General features: G+C 38.2%; 1 protein-coding gene across 1 annotated transcript in view; it reads right to left on the bottom strand.

Moving 5' to 3' along the window:
* Positions 1-484: 484 nt before the first annotated feature.
* EOGT (EGF domain specific O-linked N-acetylglucosamine transferase) overlaps positions 485-18996 on the bottom strand; it is a 40593-nt gene continuing 22081 nt past the window's right edge. The window contains exons 11-18 of the mRNA XM_006917483.3: positions 18635-18727; positions 18219-18290; positions 17960-18046; positions 17206-17274; positions 9550-9611; positions 7191-7310; positions 3141-3243; positions 485-2579 (exon numbers count right to left, since the gene is read on the bottom strand). Of these exons, the coding sequence (XP_006917545.1) occupies positions 2433-2579; positions 3141-3243; positions 7191-7310; positions 9550-9611; positions 17206-17274; positions 17960-18046; positions 18219-18290; positions 18635-18727 (753 nt within the window). The 3' untranslated portion in view covers positions 485-2432. The remainder of the gene's footprint in view (positions 2580-3140; positions 3244-7190; positions 7311-9549; positions 9612-17205; positions 17275-17959; positions 18047-18218; positions 18291-18634; positions 18728-18996) is intronic.

The following is an 18996-nucleotide window of genomic DNA, read 5'->3' as shown; positions in this document are numbered from 1 at the left end:
TATTATCACACCTGGCACAGTATTTTACTTTTTTATGTTGTTTAATATCTGTCTCCTCTACCCGAATGCAAGCTCCATAAAGGCAAGGGCTTTTTTTTCCTTTTCTTTTCATTGCTGTATCCCTAGAACCTAGAATAGTAACTGGTACATAGTAGTTGCTCAGCTAACATTTATTGACTCACAAGTGAGCGAGTGAACAGAAGACTATGGATGTGGAATCAGACCTGTAATCTTTAAGGAAGTCCCTTAAACGGCATCTGATTTTCTTCAAAAGAAAAATGGGAATAATTCTTATATCACCTTTGTAAGGATTATGCAATATAACATTTGTGAAAGTATCATATAATAAACTGCTGAATATATGTGAAGTGTAATTTTTATTTAAACCGAATTCTTCAGCAAGCTATTTAATTGTTATGATCTAGAGCTACTAGACTGCCAAAAGTAAGTATATAACATTCAGACACAGAAAACTTTGAAAATGTTCTGGTATTCAAATAAAATATAAAAAGATTTATTCCAAAGCCATACCCAAAATGTACAAACTATGAAATGTATTTCTTTTAAAGACAATAAAAAGAGCAGTCTTTACATTGTAAATTTTATAATATTTGCAGATTTTTTTGCTACCATAAAAGTCTGATAAAATTTCATAAAGTGTCAAATGTACTTTCTGGTTTCTATAAAACATACTCTCTTAAAATGCAAAATATGCAAAGATAACAGTTTTATTATTAAACTGTCCTCAATTTCTGAAATTCTCACTAGTCTACTACTAGCAAGTAAACAGAATCACATTTCCACACGCTTCTTAAAACGAGGTAAATTTTTTTCAGATGTTTATATATCTCTCCGACTAAAAGTGCACCATTGCCTTTACAATTCCCTCCTTGTGAAATATTTTCCCAGTAGGTATTCAGTGTTCTGCACAAAGAACAGTAGCAATATCACTCATTAAAAAAATTTTTATAATCCTTTTTATACCATTTTAAGGTCCAGATCAAAGCTATTGCTATAGCAATTCACTATTTTGTTTGTAGATATTTTAATAAATATTCCTAAACTCTAACAGACTGTTCAAAATCCTTTAAAACAGGGGCAGCAAACTTGTTCTGTAAAGGTCCAGATAGTAAATATTTTAGGTTTCTTAGGTCAATTCTCTGTTACATATTCTCTTTTTAAAAAATAACTCTAAGATGTGAAAAAGGAAATATTAGCTCTGGTGTAATCTGCTAATTTTTGAAAGTAAACTTTAAAAAATAAACATTAGTCTCTAAATTAGACTACTCAAGTGTTAATAAAATGTAAACATCATCTTTCGCAGTAAAATAAATCCATGACTTTTGACTGCTAAATAGAAAGTTGATTAAACAGTAAGAAATGATTCCCATTAAGAGTGGACTGCATTTCAGATATGCTTTTCAATCAATGGGACTTTTTTATGGCTTCCTTTTCATTCTGAATTGGATAATTCACATGTGTGTTTTGGCGGGGGGAGTGGTCTCTATTTTCTTACAGAGAAAAATTCTCTTCATGTAGCTAATTCGAAGTTAACAAAATCAAATACTGGAATACTTCCATGCTAAAAGAGGTAGATGCATAAACACAGGTATATGCAGTTACAAATACATGCATAATGGAAACCACTATTGGATATATAAATGCTCTCCACAGCTAAGAAGAAACCAGTGGAAACCAGCTAGAAGGTAGACAAAACAGTGTTAAAGAATGTTCTAATTTTTTTATCATATGTAGTTGTTACATTTTGGGAAAACATGATTTGCATATATGAAATATATGAACATAAATTAATACAGCAGCATGATTCATTCAGGCTCTTGATGCATATTACCTGGAGCTGACGAAAAAGATATAGCAGAGATTTCAGTGGGAGTTAGTTCACTGATATATAACATGGTCCTATAGCTTGGTACTGAGAATCACAACTCGTGTGTGTGTCTGTGTGTGTGTCTGTGTGTGCGCACACGCACGTGTGGTGCATGTTTTCTTTTCCCACCACTATCAGTTCTATGAATAAATTATGGCATTGTGAATTTACTCAAATATATTATAAACAAGCTAGAAGCCTCCAGAATCACAATCCCACAGCATTCTATAAAAACATTTACAAATTCTAAAGCTAAGCTGAATACTTTGGTATCCCTAAAAAGAAAGCTCAGTTACATCGGCGAGGCCATGCCCACTTTTGAATCATAAAAATTAAAGTTTTCAGTGCAAAAATAGTATCTTGATAAATAGCAATGACACAAAAATCACATCAAACAGTTAAAAACTATAAAACCCATAAGGAATATCCTGAAGATATGTTTTGGTATAGAAAAGATAACTTGAGGGCTAAGAAATACCTGGTTGTTTTACTAATTTAACTGTGAATAAGTGGCGGAGTGTTAAAACATTTCCTTTCAACACATTCATAGCTCATCACGTTTTTTCTTAAACGGCCACTTCGGGTGCTGTAATACGTGGTCTGCAGCCTGAAGGACAAGGTGCATAAATTCTTCCACATCGAAAGAGTAGTTGGTAAATTTCGGATGTTCTCCCAGTGTTGGGTGGTGGCCCTGCAAAAACAAACGAGAACACAAATCTATAAGTCATTGAGAGCATGGTTTTCTGAACAAAAAAAATTATTTTACTTTGGCCAAAGCAATGATTTTAATTCACATTCAGAAAGTTCTTCAGTAAAGGTACAGATAACATGTATTTTCTGCATGGACCATACACTCTCTGTCACAACTGCTCAGCTCTGCCACTGAAGGGCTCAAGCAGCCACAGACAACACCTAAACAGAGAAGCAAGACTATGTTCCAATAAAACTTTACTTATGAAAACAGGTGGTGGGCCAGATTTGGTCCACTGGTCCACAGTTTGCTGATCCCTTCTATATATAATTTAATAGATCATTCTAGGCCCAAATTTCATGATGTTGGCTTATTAACATTAAAGAGATAGAGTGCTTAATTACCTTTTTCCCCTAATCTGCAAATATAAGATACAACAACTCACTTCCAGAGAACAGCTCATCTCTGGATTAAAGTTCGATCATAGATTTTCATATTAATAATTAGATAATTTAAACAATTAAAAAGCAAAACAAAGTGAGTTTTGCCATTGAACTTTACCTTATCTTGAGGAAAGACTTTGTTCTGCCTTCTCCAAGTGATGTAGTGTACACCTCTCAGCCTGGCCAGGTCCAGGTAACAGCGCTCATCTTCACAATTGTACCTAAGAATACAAGGGCATCCGCACATGAGACTTTTGTCTGCGGATTTTTCCAAATCCACAATTCTCTGGGGAAAAAAGTGCACCTTCCAAATAGGTTCTTGCAAAAGATTATGTAAACAATGAACAGGACTGAGGGAGATTATTTTAAAAATATTCTTTGATACACCACATAAACAAAATAAAGAATAAGAATCATATGATCATATCAATAGATGTAGAAAAAGCCTTTGACAAGATACAGCATCCATTTATGATTAAAACACTTAATAAAATAGGCATAGAAGTACATAATAAACATAATGAAAATCACATATGACAAATCCTCAGCTAACATTATACTTAACAGTAAAAAACTAAAAACCTTTCCTCTAAGATCAGGAATAAGGCTGTCCACTATCACCACTGTTATTCAATATAATATTGGAAGTCTTAGCAAGAGTAATCAGGCAAGAGAAAGAAATAATAGCATCTATCGCCACTGTTATTCAATATAATATTGGAAGTCTTAGCAAGAGTAATCAGGCAAGAGAAAGAAATAAAAGGCATCTGAGTAGAAAATGAAGAAGACAAACTGTCGCTATTTGTGGATGACATAATTCTCTACATAGAAAACTCTAAAGACTCCACTAAACACTACTAGAAATAATAAACAAATATAGTGATGTTTCAGGATACAAAATCAATGTTCAAAAATCCATAGCATTCCTATACTCTAATAATGAATGGTCAGAAAAAGAAATGGAAAAAACGATCCCTTTTGCAATTGCAACAAAAAGAATAAAATATCTAGGAATAAACCTAAACAATAAAATATCTAGGAATAATAGAGTCTTTAATAAGACTCTATTAAAGAAATTTAAAAAACTACAATGAAGTGGAAAAACAGTCCATGTTCTTGGACTGGAAAAATCAACATAGTTAAAATGACCTTATTATCGAAAGCATTATACAGATTTAATGTAGTTCCGATCAAAATCCCATTGACATTTTTTAAAGAAATAGAACAAAAAATTATCAGATTTGTATGGAAGCACAAAAGACCCCGAACTGCCAAAGCCATCCTGAGAAAAAAGAATAAGGCTGAAGGCATCACTCTGCCCAACTTCAAGTTATACTACAAAGCGACAATAATCAAAATGGCATGGTATTGGCAGAAAAACAGACACACTGACCAGTGGAACAGAATTGAGAGTCTAGAAGTAAACCCATATTTATATGGGCAAATAATTTTTGACAAAGGAGCCAAAAACATAACAATGAAGAAAAGAAAGCCTCTTCCCTACATGGTGCTGCAAAAGAATGAAACTAGACTGTTGTCTATCACCACACACCAAAATTAACTCAAAATGGATTAAGGACCTGAATATAAGACCTGAAACAATAAAATACATAGAATTAAACATAGGAACTAAACTTATGGACCTTGGACTTAAAGAGGATTTTATGAATTTGACCTCAAAGGTGAGGGAAGTAAAAGCAAAAATAAATGAATGGGACTACATCAAACTAAAAAGCTTCTGCTCAGCAAAAGAAACTATCAACAAGGTAAAGAGACAACCATCCGAATGGGAAAATATATTTCCAAGCAGTGCCTCCGATAAGGGCCTAATATCCAATCTTTTTCTATCCATACCCACTGCAACTCCTACTGGATTTAATGCAAATCAATCAAAACCACAAGTATATACCATCTCACACCTGTTAGAATAGCTGTCATCAACAGGACAAGTAATAATAAGTGTTGGGGATGATGTGGAGAAAAAGGAACCCTCATACACTGCTGGTGGGACTGCAAATTGGTACTGCCACTGTGGAAAACAGTATGGAGGTTATTCAAAAAACTAAGAATAGATCTACCATATGATCCAGTAATCCTTCTAATGGGTATTTACCCCAAAGACTTGAAATTATATATCCAAAAATATATTTGCACACTTATGTTCATAGCAGCATCATTCACAGTGGCCAGGACATGGAAGCAACCAAAGTGTCTACAATAGATGACTGGCTAAAGAAGCTGTGGTATATATGTACAATGGAACATTACTCAGCCATAAGAAGAGATGAAATACTGCCATTTACGACAACATGGATGGACCCTGAGATGATCATGCTAAGCAAAGTAAGACAGAAAAAGTTGAAAACCATAAAGCACCCATATGAGGGATACAAAACTGAAACAACAAACAAACATGACAAACAGACTCATGGGCATGGACAGTGGATTAGTGGTTACCAGAAGGAAGGGAGGGAGCGGGGAAGAAGATAGGGGTAAAAGGGGTCAAATTTGGTGATAGAAGGAAATCTAACTGAGTGATAAACACACAATACAAACACATACACAGCAAATTGTTGAATTTACACTTCAAACTTATTGGATTCTGTTGATCAATGTCACCCCAATAATTTTTAATAAAAAAAATATTCTTATAACTAGATTACCTTAACTTTTAAAAAACAGAAAAGAATGGAAGAGACTGACCTTTATCAACAGGGCTGACTAACTGTGAAATTGATATCATCTCATAATACCCATCTTTGTATGTACGGAAGTGAACTTGGGGTAGGTAACACATGCAAGGTCATAGAGCTCGTGAAGCAGAAACCGAACCCAGGTTTGTTGAACTCCAAGGCCTGAGCTTTCTCAGTTGCATGTCTCTACTTCCTCCTTCCTTCCTGTTTTCCCTTCCTCCCTGTCTCTAGGAGAAATGAAGAATTGAGATAAAACCTACAATTAACTGGCTATTTCTCCAACACGCATATTTTTAAAATTTTTGGCATGGTATTGGAAGTTCATGACAACTTTTTCTAAATAGTCTTCCATTTAAATACTGAGTCAAGTCATTTTTAAAGTGACACCATAAAAATCAAGATATTCAGGTACAAAGAAGAGAAAGCTGGTAACAAGTGCTGTGTCAAGAACTAAAGATAAGACATGGCATAGAATTATTAAGGGAGAGAAGGCCCACTGCTGAGTTAGAGAAGCGCCCAGGACATTCATTTTCACCCCAAGGCGTCAGTGTCCATGGGTGTGGAATCAGTGAGCACTAGGCAAAGTGGTTGGCTTGTGTTTTGGAGCTATGTTCTTCATGAGACACCTAGGTTCTCAAACTCTTTTTTTTAAGCTGTGGTAGAAAACAGGTAACATAAAATTTACCATCTTTACTGTTTTTACTGTACAGTTTAGTAGTAGTAGTAGTAGGTATATTTACATTATTGTGTAACCAATCTCCAGAACTTTTCATCTTGCAAACTTAAACTCTGTACCCACTAAACACTAACTCCTCCTCTGCAACCCACACCTTGGCAACAACCATTCTACTTTCTGTCTCTATGAATCTGACGACTCTAGGGACCTTGTAGAGGTGAACACACACAGTATTTGTCCTTTTGTGAGTGGCTTATTCCACTTCACATAATGCTCTCAAGGTCTATCCATATTGTAGCATGTGACACGATTTCCTTCTTTTTTAAGGCTAAATAATATTCCATTGTATATATATTATACCCCATTTTGTTTATCCATTCAACTGTCAGTGGACATCTGAGTTGCTTCCACGTCATGGCTATTGTGAATAATGCTGCTATGAACATGGGTGTGCAATATACAGGTTCTGTTTTAACACAAAAATTATATTAAATGCAGGAAAATGTTCACAGTTTAAGAGGCACATAGGAATGAACTCAGAGTAAAAAACGTAGCCACATCTCGCAAATCATGCTGAGACATGGGGAAAAGAAGGTAGTTTGCTTGCTAAGAGTAATGGCAGTCTGCAGACTTTACCTTTTTACCTTTAGGTCTTTTTTTCTGTCCACCTACTTATAATGTGACTTCCCTGTCACATTATATGATTAAATACTAAGCCTTTTGATGCTCTGAGTGAGTCTGAGCATGTATAAAGAGCATTATGAGCTGCCTCAATGTAAAACTGTCCCCAAACACTTACAGTTCAAATACAGCAGCCCAGTCTGGAAGGAAAAGTAAGTGAGTCAGACCAGCTCCGTGCATTCCAATAAATATGTCCGTGTTATGAGTGATTCTTAGCTGATCTAAAAACCCAAGTTCCCTGTGAACATACAGAACAAAAGACAGATGGAGAGAAGAAAGTATAAATTGAGTTAAGCTCATGACTCATAGGACTATGACTCATAGTAACAATATTTACACAATGTCTTTCCCGATTTAAATCACATTCCACCATGCCTATTTTTGACAATTTCAAGCCTACTCCAGTAATTAAAAACTTGATGACTCAATAATTTAACTTTTTTTCTAAGTAAACTCAGTTTCTAAAAAACTTATGCATTTATTTTAGAAGCAAATGTCATAGCTGTCTTGAATGGAAAATCAGTAGCACATGACATAAAACTGTAAAAATAGACATAATCAAACTAAAAAGTATTATTCAAATCTAGGTAAATACCATTGCAAGGTAAATTCTTTGTATTTATCTGAGACTGACACCTGCTCTCTCTTTACGAAAAACTAAAATTAGCAAGTGTTGAAGAGATGCTATGGTATACTAGCACCAAACCAAAATTTCCTTAAGATGATAAAATGATTTTTTAAAAAAAGGAAATAAATTCCTCCTTGTGTGAGTTGTTATTCAATGCCATCTGAATAAGTAACACTATCTCAATAACACTAAGCATTTTCTTGCCTTTGCAACAGACTAACCCACAATTTTATGCATGTTAGGATTACAGAAGTGTCCTTTGAATTTAAGACACTGAAAGATGTTCAAACTCTGAACCAAAATCATTACCAAAAAAGTTCACTGAAGTGAGTCGGGGAAGAAATGCTGGAGTAAGGATAACACTCTGAATAAACATAATGGAATTAATCTCCCAGTCTTACTTACCCAAAGTAAAGAAAAATAAACAAACAGGATTATTTTGGATCTAAGAAGGGAAAGTGAATTTCCTCTTTGTCAGCTTCTCCTCTTTAAAGAGCTTCTTCTCACAGTACAACAAAAAGCCCACACCCACACAGGGAAAGGAGGACAACAGGCACCACTGTGTCTCGCACGAGGCACACGGGCTTCTGTTTCTCTAGGAATACCAACTGATGCTGAGGGAGGGGTGGGCACTCGCCCAGGTGAATACACCGTGGAGTCGCCAGTTACGAGAAACGCCTGTGGGTCAGGCCTCACAAATCTCCATGTAATTATGTTACTAACAGTGCTCTCAGACTGGCAATGTCTGAATTTTTATGCTTAAAAGCCAGTCAATGACAGAGTTTCAGAAATGCCCTTCCCACTTTGTCAGCCTGATGCCTGACCCCTTCTTGCTTCCCATATTTTTCATGTGGCAATGAGGGTAGTCGCCACGGCAGTGTAATTTGTAGGAATAGCTTTGCCAACCTGAATGAGATGAGATAAAGTAAAGCATAATAGTAAGTCTCAATACATGGTAGCTGTTCTTACAATTGTTATTTATTTGTATTGAGTGTCTGAGGTATTCAAGACAAGAGCCTTGCCATCCTCTAAAACTGGACTCCTACTGCGAAGCCTGTGACCAGCCCATGGCAGGCACTCAATAAAGATTTGTTGTATGAAAACACAAATGTATGATGAGTGAAATGCAAAACTCCCATGCTTACCAATAAGTTTAAACCTGTCTAAATTAGGCACTCTCATCCTGGTAATATGTATATTTTTTAAAACTGAAAGTAATTAGTGTTTAATTTGGAAAACAAGACTATGATTGTGGGTGGATGAGATGAGAAGACAAATGTTTTCACCTTTCTTTTGGAACTTTCCTGTATGGCTTGAGTTTCCAATAAGAATCACCTTTACAGCATTATTGGTTTATATAGACTGGGGTCACTTAGTAAGTGATGCAACATTCTGTCTTTGTAAGCCCTTTACTGCATCAGAATTTTAAAAGAAACAAATTTTTTATATTTCAAAACCTTTCATATTATTTTATGACACTCAAATTATTTATATGTAACTAATTTTAGGTCAAAAGTTGAAACCTAGCAGCTACCAGGGTGAATTAGGCCTACAACATTTTTTTAAATTCAGAATTTGTTGCCAACTTAAAAAATTCAGAAATTTCTAATGAAAATCTGGATCGCTTCCCTTGAAAAATGAGAATGAGCAACATCAGGCCCTGTACAGCTGAAGAACAACTGCCCCTGTGCCCAGGGTCTCCACTTGCCCACTTTTTTCACTGATGGCATCTGCTTGTCTTGACCAGGTCTAAAGTGCCAACAACTCCAGTGTGAAAAATCCTTTCTGTCCCCCATTAACTCATCCATGAAAAAAGATGACAAGTGTCGGCCCATGGGTGATTACTTACTTATACTTGTAATCGACAATCTGGACTTCAAATGTAGATACTGTTTTCAGTGCGTTTACAAGCTGGGAAAATAACAGAAACATTTAGAATTTCTTTTACTTCCTTCTCCTAGGATTTACTTTCCCCTGACTCCTCACATTTCTTATTTCCCATGTAAAATGTTTTTCATGTATTAAATGTCCTTCAGGTTTATTGTTTTAACCCTAAACTGAGTTCAAATGTAACCTCCACCCCTTAAAATTCCACGGCACTGGGTTGTTCTGAGGCTGAAAGGAGACGGTTCAGGGAGCAAAGTGCTTGGCACAGAGGCAAACTAAGTTTTAGCTGTTATTATTACATTTACATTTACATATTACATTTGCTAGTCATTCCCTCAACTTTCAATATATATTTGCTGGGCACTTACTTTGTTCCATTATGTTAAGACATTATGTTAAGAATTTTTTTTTCTATCCATTACCTTATTTCAGACAAACCACTTTGGACCTTATCCTCTGAAAATATAAATTCTTGGCAGAAAAGCATTTTAAATCTTTCTACACAGAAAAACAATTATTCTTCGAGCAAACAGAAAGTAAGAAAGCATCTTATCTGCTTTCAAAAACATAACTATGATTCTCTGCATCCTTCAGAATTAGGCCACCTTCATCCAACACTGTGGATCACTGCTACTGAGAAATGTCTCCACTTGTATCCTGTCGCCTTGTGGCATACAGTATGCTGCAATAGCAACGTCAATGGTTACAAAAGCATCATTAACCTGTGCTGGCATTTCGAAGTGCTTTAGGTGTACGTCACTTAATCCTCATAAAAAATCATACCAAGGACGTATTAGCATTATGTCCATTTTGTAAATGATACACCAGAGGCTTAGAGAAGTTAAACAACTTTCCCAGAACTGTAACTGCAGAGCCACGTACATGTCGTTTCCTGTATCTAAAAAGACCTGGAGCCAAAGTTTAAACCTTGAATACACCATTTATGAGTAACACTTGTGAACCCTTCACTGCTTCCCCCACACGGAACCAAAGGACCGGGACATGACTGGAACCTAACACCAGAACGCTTTCAGAAGCAAAGGGTCCATTACCCAGGACGATCTGTTGCTGAAACCCCATAAAATCCTGCCCCGAGACCTGGATCCGGGAAACAAATCTGAGTGGTGCCTCCTATCTTCTTGTCAGTAGACTTTGCACATAAAGCTTTTTTTTTTTTTTCCTCAAAAGCTGATGCCATGGTATTGGCTTCTTTGTGTATAAGGCAGCGAGCCCCAGCTCACTAACAATTTTGGCAACCACAAAGAGATCTGGGTCTTGTGACCACCTGCCCAAGGCACTGTAGCCCCCAGCAGGACATGGGCCCTGGCAGCTGACCCTGAGTGGCCACCTAAAGCCGTTTGTCTAGAGGCTCAGCTGCTGGACTTCTGCTTCCCCCACCGTGGCACTCCAGGCTCCTAGGAGCTACTTTTTGCTTTCACTTTTGAGAAAAGAAACAGCTTCTGGATTAGATGTCTTTTGAGTAACCGCATTAAAATGCGCTCGTGCCCAAATTGTCTAGTAACCTCGTCAGGATTGTGGGTTAGAGTCCCAGTCTAGGATCATGGGTTAGAATCTCCCCGGAGAGACAACATGAAAGGTTAGCCACTGAGGTACCCAAAAGATTGAGTTAGAGTCCCAGGGCTTGGATGTTTGAAAGAGTACTCAATCTACTTTACTGTGGGAGCATCAGTCTTATTTTGTGTGCATTTTGCTTTAGATTAAAGGTTCTGTATTTTTGTCACTCTTCAGCAAACCCTGAAGGAGCCGTCAGCGGCAGCCAGGCAGTCCTAACTCAGGGCAGCTATTTATTTCATTTCGACCATACTGATGGAACGCTTGCTTGATTACCAACTGGAGGTCAGCCCTCCCCATCTTGAGTGCATTGAAGGTGTGTGGTGCTGGCAAGGATGAGCCAGGGTCATCAGCTGGCCCCCACTGAGAAGAGTCAAACTCAGGATCCGAAGCATTGTGGCGAGTTCAGATACCATAACCCCACATTAACTGGCTTAAAAGTAGGAAGTCATTAACCCTTAACCCAAGCTAACAATATATTTGATATCTTTTATTGTCACTTTGGGTAAATGGATAATTTAATATTGTTTCATAGTGATAAATGATCTTTTTGGTCAAGTATGTTTGACAAAATGCCCATGGTTTGGGTTTTAAAAGGAGACATTTTCTCAACCTGGAAATGGCTATGGGTTATTCCAGTAGGCCCCTGGAATGCCTCAAAGATTTGTTCTCTCTCTCCCTAGTAAAGGGAAATTTTAAACTAATTAGGACTGTTTAATATACTACAATTACACAGGAAGCTTTGTCAAATTCTTTATTTCTTTAATAATTCTTTAACAATTACACAGGAAGCTTTGTCAAATTCTTTATTTCTTTAATAATTCTAGTTGCTATCTTAAAATGTTAAATATTATTGTAATATATGTTCAAATTTCTTTGTCAATTGAATACTGAAGGCAGGACTCAGAAGTAAATTAAGAGTGTCCACTTAGAAGATGTTGTGTGAACCCCACCAGTGATGGGCTCAGACAGCACCAGGCTGGGAGCCCCTTCCTTGGTCCCTGGCCTTGGCTCCTGCTGTGGCATTGCTATTGCCAAGGCCAGCCCCAGGGCTCAGCCCAGGCTAAGGCAGTTCTGAGCTCCATGCAGACTCCAGACTGGGTTGTGGATTCCTGGGCTCTGCTCGAGAAGCGCCAGCCCCACCCCCAGCCTGATAATGGGACTTTGAAACAATATCCTTTGGAGAGGTGTGTGAAAGAAGGTATAAAGCCTCTGATAGCTACCTTTCTTAAATGCCAATTAATCTAACCTTGTCGATCCCCCATATAACACTCTCATCCTGCTGGTGCAAAAATCTGGGGCCAGAAATTATCATTTTGTACAGGATTTGAGAGTCATAAACCAAACTGTAGTGAACAGCTGGTGGTGCCAAATCTTTATATTTTGCTTACAACTTGATTTGGAGACCTTTGCTAGTTTACATTTCTGGACTTAAAAGATGCCTTTTACTGCATATCCCTAAGTCCTGAGTCCCAGGAACTATTTGCCTTTGCATGGGATGATCCACAGACGAAAATGAAACAACGATGTTGCGGAATGGTAACTCCCACAAGGCACAGCCATGGAAAGACTGAAAAGATGCTGGGGCCCTCAGAAATTACAAGCTTCATGGAGGCCTCAGTCTACAGGAAAGACTGAAAAGCTGAATATGTCAAGAAACCACCTTAACTTGGGGTAAGGTCTTATTGGCTGCTCTGCTTAGGGTAACAGTAGGCCCCAGAAGCAAGTTCCAGTTGGGCCTTATGAGGTATTATATGGGAGACCCTTGCTTGAGCATACTGTACAATTTAGATACTATAAAATGTGTGTAGTCTCTAGGTGCTACTTTATCTGCTCCTCAAGGCTTGTAAAAACCATCACCGTGAGGGTCAGCCTCAGCCTAAGTGTAATGGACCCAATGAAGTCACTCTAGTGTTACTTTTCAAATGAAACAAGATGACTGAGAACCCCCTAGACAGGAAGAGGAGATGTGAACATTTCAAAAGTACACTGCTTCTGCCCAAGGGGCCAGACCAGGCCTGTATAAACCTAAATTATCTATCTTAACTTGCTATTATTTTGGTTTAAACAATGTCTTACTTTCCTAGTTGTGAGAGTTGCTTGTATAGCCCTAGTAGTCTACTTTCTCCTGCATTCTTGCACTCTTCCTGACTGACTTTGTCCCCTTATCAGCAGAAAGTAGCTAGAGCAGGAAGTACTTATTCCCCAAGACTGAGGAATGAACAACAAAAAGGGGAGATTTGTAAGTGCAGAACCAGCTCAAACTGTTCCTACCCTGTTTCTGACAAGACCCAGAACCAAAGTTATACCACTTAGGTGTAACACTTGTGAACCCTTATCAGGTTCCCTGCCCCCCACTTCCCAGAGAACCAGAGGACCAGGACATGACCAGAACCTGAATACCAGAACCCTTTCTAAAGAGAAATGTCTGTTGTCCAAGAAGATCCAGTTATGAAACCCCTTAAGCCTTGCTCTGAACCCTAGATCAAGGGGATAGATTTGAATGGTGCCTCCTATCTCCCTGCCAGTCGATTGTAAATAGAGCCTTATCTTTTCTCAAAAGCCAGTGTTATAGTTTTGGCTTCTATGTACATTAGGCAATGAGCCCTTGCTCAGTAACAGGATCTCCTGGCTAGCCAATGTCAGAGACAGAATTAAATCTAGGTCATCTGCCCCCAGAACCTGTGTTCTTAGTGCACTCTACTCTCCTGCTTACAAAAAGTAACAGGCAGTAACCAAAATCCAATCCCCGACCCCATCTCTCTCTCTCTGTCTCTCTCTCTCTGTCTCTCTCTCTGTCTCTCTGTCTCTATCTCTCTCTCTCGCTCTCACACACACACACACACACGAGCGTGCACAGTCATAAAATGAAAGTTTTTCTGTCTAGACAACCCTTGAACTCCCATGAATATACTGCTTACATCAAGAAGTTAAAGGGCTGAGGATATAAGATTAGAATTCTGTTTTACAAGAGGGAACTAATCAGAGGGCAGGAGCCCTGGTCTTGTAATGAGATGGGACCACATAAAAAGAATTGTGTGTTTCAGAGTCCCGTGGCAAGCACGCCCTTTTCCACAATTTCTATTAATTCCAGCGAAGTAGCCATATCCCTCCTGACATGATTATTCTGACCCTGAGGTTGGGCAGGATTGCACAAACTGTCACTTAACAAGGGCATTTGGATTTTATTGTCTATTCATGAGTCAAGGTATAATCCCAGGTGCTTTCTTCTCTGCCTGGTAGCTGCCTTTTCAAGTGATGCCAACCCTGACATGAAAAGTAGCCAGTTAGGTGCTCTTTGGCTTGGAGCTGGGAGCTGAATTACCAAATCTCACCTTTGGGCAACATCATTTGGGCAATGTGCACGACTGAATGTGAAAATGCCCATGACGACTGAATGTGGAAACGCTCGTGACTGCACTGTAGCACCCACTGGCAAGACCTCCTTTCTACTGGACTTTCCAGTGGCTTGATGCTGTTCCTTAACCCCACCCCTTCCTGAGAGACTGGGAACCATGGTGGGTCAGCCTCCTCTAAGAGCTACTTGTGTTAGAGGGCACAGTATTTTGGTTAAGAAGCAGGCTCAGACCCTGACTGCCTTGGCTCACCCCCATTACTCTATTCGCTATGGGTCACCTTAGGCATGTTAAATCTCTATGCTGCAGTATCCTTGTCTAGAACAAAGAATGATAACAAAATACCTACCTCATGAGTTTGCTGGGAGGGTTGGGGGACATGCCTGGGAAGCACATGGTAATATGTTTGGCACATCATCAGCACTCAATGTGTTACCTCTACCAATACACACTATTATTCTGCCTGCTCATGAGGCTTCCCATCCGTCTACCCCAACATTGCACTACTTGATACATTTTTATTTCCAGGACTGTAAAACACGCACACATTGCTCATATCTTTCAATGCCTCATTACACCATATGTTCATGTCCTCCATCACCCATATGGGTCTAAAGAAGAGATGCTAATTACATCATTTCGATCTGCCTGTTAGGCAACCAAATTAATCTGTGTAAAACATTTTACCCATCAAAACCTGCCTACTGCCCTCCTACTACATTTTTCCCATCTCCGGTTCACTGAAATGCTTAAGTTCAAAGCCCAGGAGTTCACACTTGATTCCCACTACCTTTCCTGCCCTTACCTAATACACTAACTGTACATTCCAGCAGTAAGTATCAAAGGCTCTAACTACAAGATACATCTTGAATCCATTTATTTTGTGACATCTACTGTCATCACTTTCGTCTAAACTCTTATTGGAACCTTAGCAACAGCTCTTAATCAATCTCCCTGGCTCCTACTCTTGCAGCCTGAGTGATTTAAAAACAAATAAGTCAGTTCATGTCTCTCCCTGTGTATTCATTTTCTATATGCTGCTATGACAAATCACCACAAACTCAGTATCTTAACAACACAATTCATCCTCTTACAGTTCTGTAGAAGTCTGTCACAGTGAGATGGAAGTCCCACTGGGTTAAAATCAAGGTGTTGGCAGGGCTGCACTGCTTCTGGAGGCTTTTGGGGAGAATGCTTGGCTTTTCAAGGTTCTAGAGGCCATCTGCACTCCTTGGCTAGAGGCCCCTTCTTCCTTCTCCAAAGCTTGCAACCTTTTTGTTTGTTTTGCATTTCTCTAGTCCTGTTTCCATCATCATGTCTTTTTTTTTTTTTACCTCCCTTCTTCACTTTTAAAGAAGTGCTGAACTGAGATCTCATCAGTAAGAAGAATCCAGCTACAAAAAACAGCTTTCCAGGCAGAGGCAAAGGTTCTCAGGTGGAGTGAGCGTAAATCCCATTTGTGACTACACAGGACTCACCTGGATAGTTCTGAATGATCTCTCCATTTCAAGGCTGCTGATTAGCAACCTTAAACCTGTCTGCAGTTTTGATTTCTCTCCACCATGTTCCCTAACCTATTCACAGGTTCCAGGGATCACGACCTGAGTCTCTGAAGGGCCATTATTTCACCTACCACACCCTGCTTAAAACTTCACAATGGCTTCCCCTCACACTGGAATAAAGTTAGTCTTCTCATCAAAGGCTATGGGGGTGATAGGATCTGTGACCTCTGCACACCACGCCTGACCTTTCCCATTTCTTCTGATATCACTCCGATCTCTCTTGCTGTGTTAAAGCTCTGGACACCAGAGGACATTTGCTTCTGCCTGGGAGCTCTTTCCTCGGCTAGCTTCTTCTCTGATCAGGTCTTAGCCCTCAGACACCTTGCCTGACTGCCTCTCCCTTCTGTCTGCATCCCCAGTCTCTATTGAACTACCTTGTTTTACTCCCTTTGTAGCGCTTATCACTACCTAAAATCACCTTAGAGACCTGTTTACTTTTCTTGCCTGTCTCACCTGGAGAGTATAAGCTCCATGAGGGCAGGGACTTTACCAGTCATATTCTCTACTTCAGCTCCAAGGCCTACAACTTGGCCCAGCACATGGCAGGAGTTCAATACTTTTCTTGTGGAATAAATCTTACTATTTTGAGTACATCTTTCGGCCATGCTGTTCTAGGCATGGTGATCTTATTGACAGCAAACATAAGTTATGAGTTTATGCTGCTGAAATGAGTTTGGGAGTCCAACAGGTAAATGATTCCTAGGACACACAGTCATGAAAAGGATGGAGACTTCCAACTTAATCTGCCGCTGAAGTGCATAGTGTTGCCACATTCCATCAACCGTTTCGCAAAAGACACTCTCATATTTTTGCTGCCAATTTTTCTAAAAGAAGAATGTTTGGCAACTCGTGGCAGTAAGGGCAGGACTCGAAGACAGTTTGTGCTTCTTTTCCTACTATGAGTTGGTACAAATGAATATTTACAGTAAGGCAAAGCCAGTGTGGGGATGGATGGTTTGATGCCTTTCGGTAAAAATCCAAAAAATGGACTGGGCATAGCCATCAAACTTTTCTAAAGGCTAATAATTTCAAATCAAAACACTTAATGCAATGCGAAAAAAAAAAGCACAATAGTCACAGGAAGTTAAATTCAATATGATGATATTAAAAATGCATACCAAAACTAACCTCATTTTGGTTTAGTATCTTCCGGTACTCTGTGCTCCGTGCAAGAATGGTGACTCGAATTTTTCCATCCTGTAATCAAAAAGAAAAAGCAAAATAATGCTGTGTATGCCTGGACAGATGAATGAACACCTGAACCTAAAATATGATTTTCACAAAGAGATGAAACTCTATAAGGACACATTTATGGAACTTTTTTTAAAAAAGCCTGGTTCCTTCACAGTTCTCTCAGGGAATAAAAATGCATCTACTTTTGCCACAAAAGATAAAACCTGTTCATGACACTTCTGTTTGGTTAGTTGGGTAGTCTTTTTCAGCAGAGGTTGTGCGACTTAGGGACTTAGGGGAAGATGGAGCAATATGGCAAGAGGAAAAGAAAAGGAGAAAAAGCACTTTCTTTCACTATCCCTAGTTTATCTTTCATAGGTTGTTGACATCTGATTTCAGATTACTCGAGGTCAGAAGTTGTTAACACAGAAAACGCTGTCTTCTAAGTATTTATTTTTCTTCAAAGGTGGTATTGATTTTTATTCAGAGTGAAAAGTCAAGCCCACCTCAGAACTCATAATGCAGTTAAGTCCTCAACATTACCTCATAGGTTCTGTGACTTTAAGCAAAATGGCATATAACAAAACCAATGTTACCCCAGGCTAATTGAATAAACAAGAGTTAAGTTCCTACGGCATCTCATCAATGTTATAACAAAATGGCACTGAATGAAACAACATTATTTGAGGACCTGCTGTGTATTCATTACCTTGGGTCCCTCTTGTGTGATGTTTAGTCTGTGTAGAACATGCTGGGAAAATGCCCTGAACAAGCCAGTATTTTGACAGCCAGATATCTAGAACAAAAACAATAGTTCATATTACAATGAGTATTTGTATATACTATTTAAGATAATCTCAAGTCATATATAAATGTTATCTTTAAATTACCAAGAATAAATTCTATAAATTATCAAGATAATTCTTTAAATTATCAAGAATAAATTCTACAATAAATAACATGCTTACCAGAGGGGTGTTATAGAACAGTCCATATCTCATCCTGGGGAGTAGTGAGAAAATAGCTTCTTTAAAACATACCTAACAACGAAAATATTTTAAAAGGTAAGAAAAGACAATTTGTACCCTTCATACTGAAATAGCCCTTATAATTACAGAAAATCAATTTTAAGTAACATCTATTTTACATTAAAATATTTTGAATAGCAAACTATTTCATTCAGGTGACATTCATGTTTTTGGAAAAGCTATGGAAAAAATGTTTTTAAAAGCTTCATGGTAAATAACAATGAGGATTCCAGTTGTAAAAAGAGAAAAGTCAGAAATTAATGATAATGGCTAATAGAAACTCATATTAAGTATTTACTTGATGAGTGATCTGCAATGACAATTATTTACAGACATTTCAGTAAAATTTCCAGTACCCTTTTGGAATCATAGGTTTTCAAATGTATAACATCATAATCAGTAAATGCTTTCCATGTGTCAGAGAACAGATCACCATATCCATAAGAGCTCTGAAAATAGAAACACAATAAGTTAGGGCAATAAAAAGAGTCAACATCGCTTTTCAAGAATGCACAATGTACCCGAATTAGCTTGTTAGTGTTAAGAACTAATGATCCTAAACAAGCTCATAAAATCCATATAAGAAAAATGGAATTTTTATCTTGGGATGGAGTTAGTACCTAATTTGATATAATATCAACAAAAGTAATCACCACAATTATAATCTTAGTCTGCTAGACGTATTTTGTTTTTCCATCCTAGTCTTTTGTATTTACAA

The sequence above is a fragment of the Pteropus alecto genome, unplaced genomic scaffold (genome assembly GCF_000325575.1).
Source record: "Pteropus alecto unplaced genomic scaffold, ASM32557v1 scaffold75, whole genome shotgun sequence".
Lineage (NCBI taxonomy): Eukaryota > Metazoa > Chordata > Mammalia > Chiroptera > Pteropodidae > Pteropus > Pteropus alecto.
The sequence above is the reverse complement of the archived record's forward strand: the minus strand, read 5'-3'. Positions and strand labels throughout refer to the sequence as shown.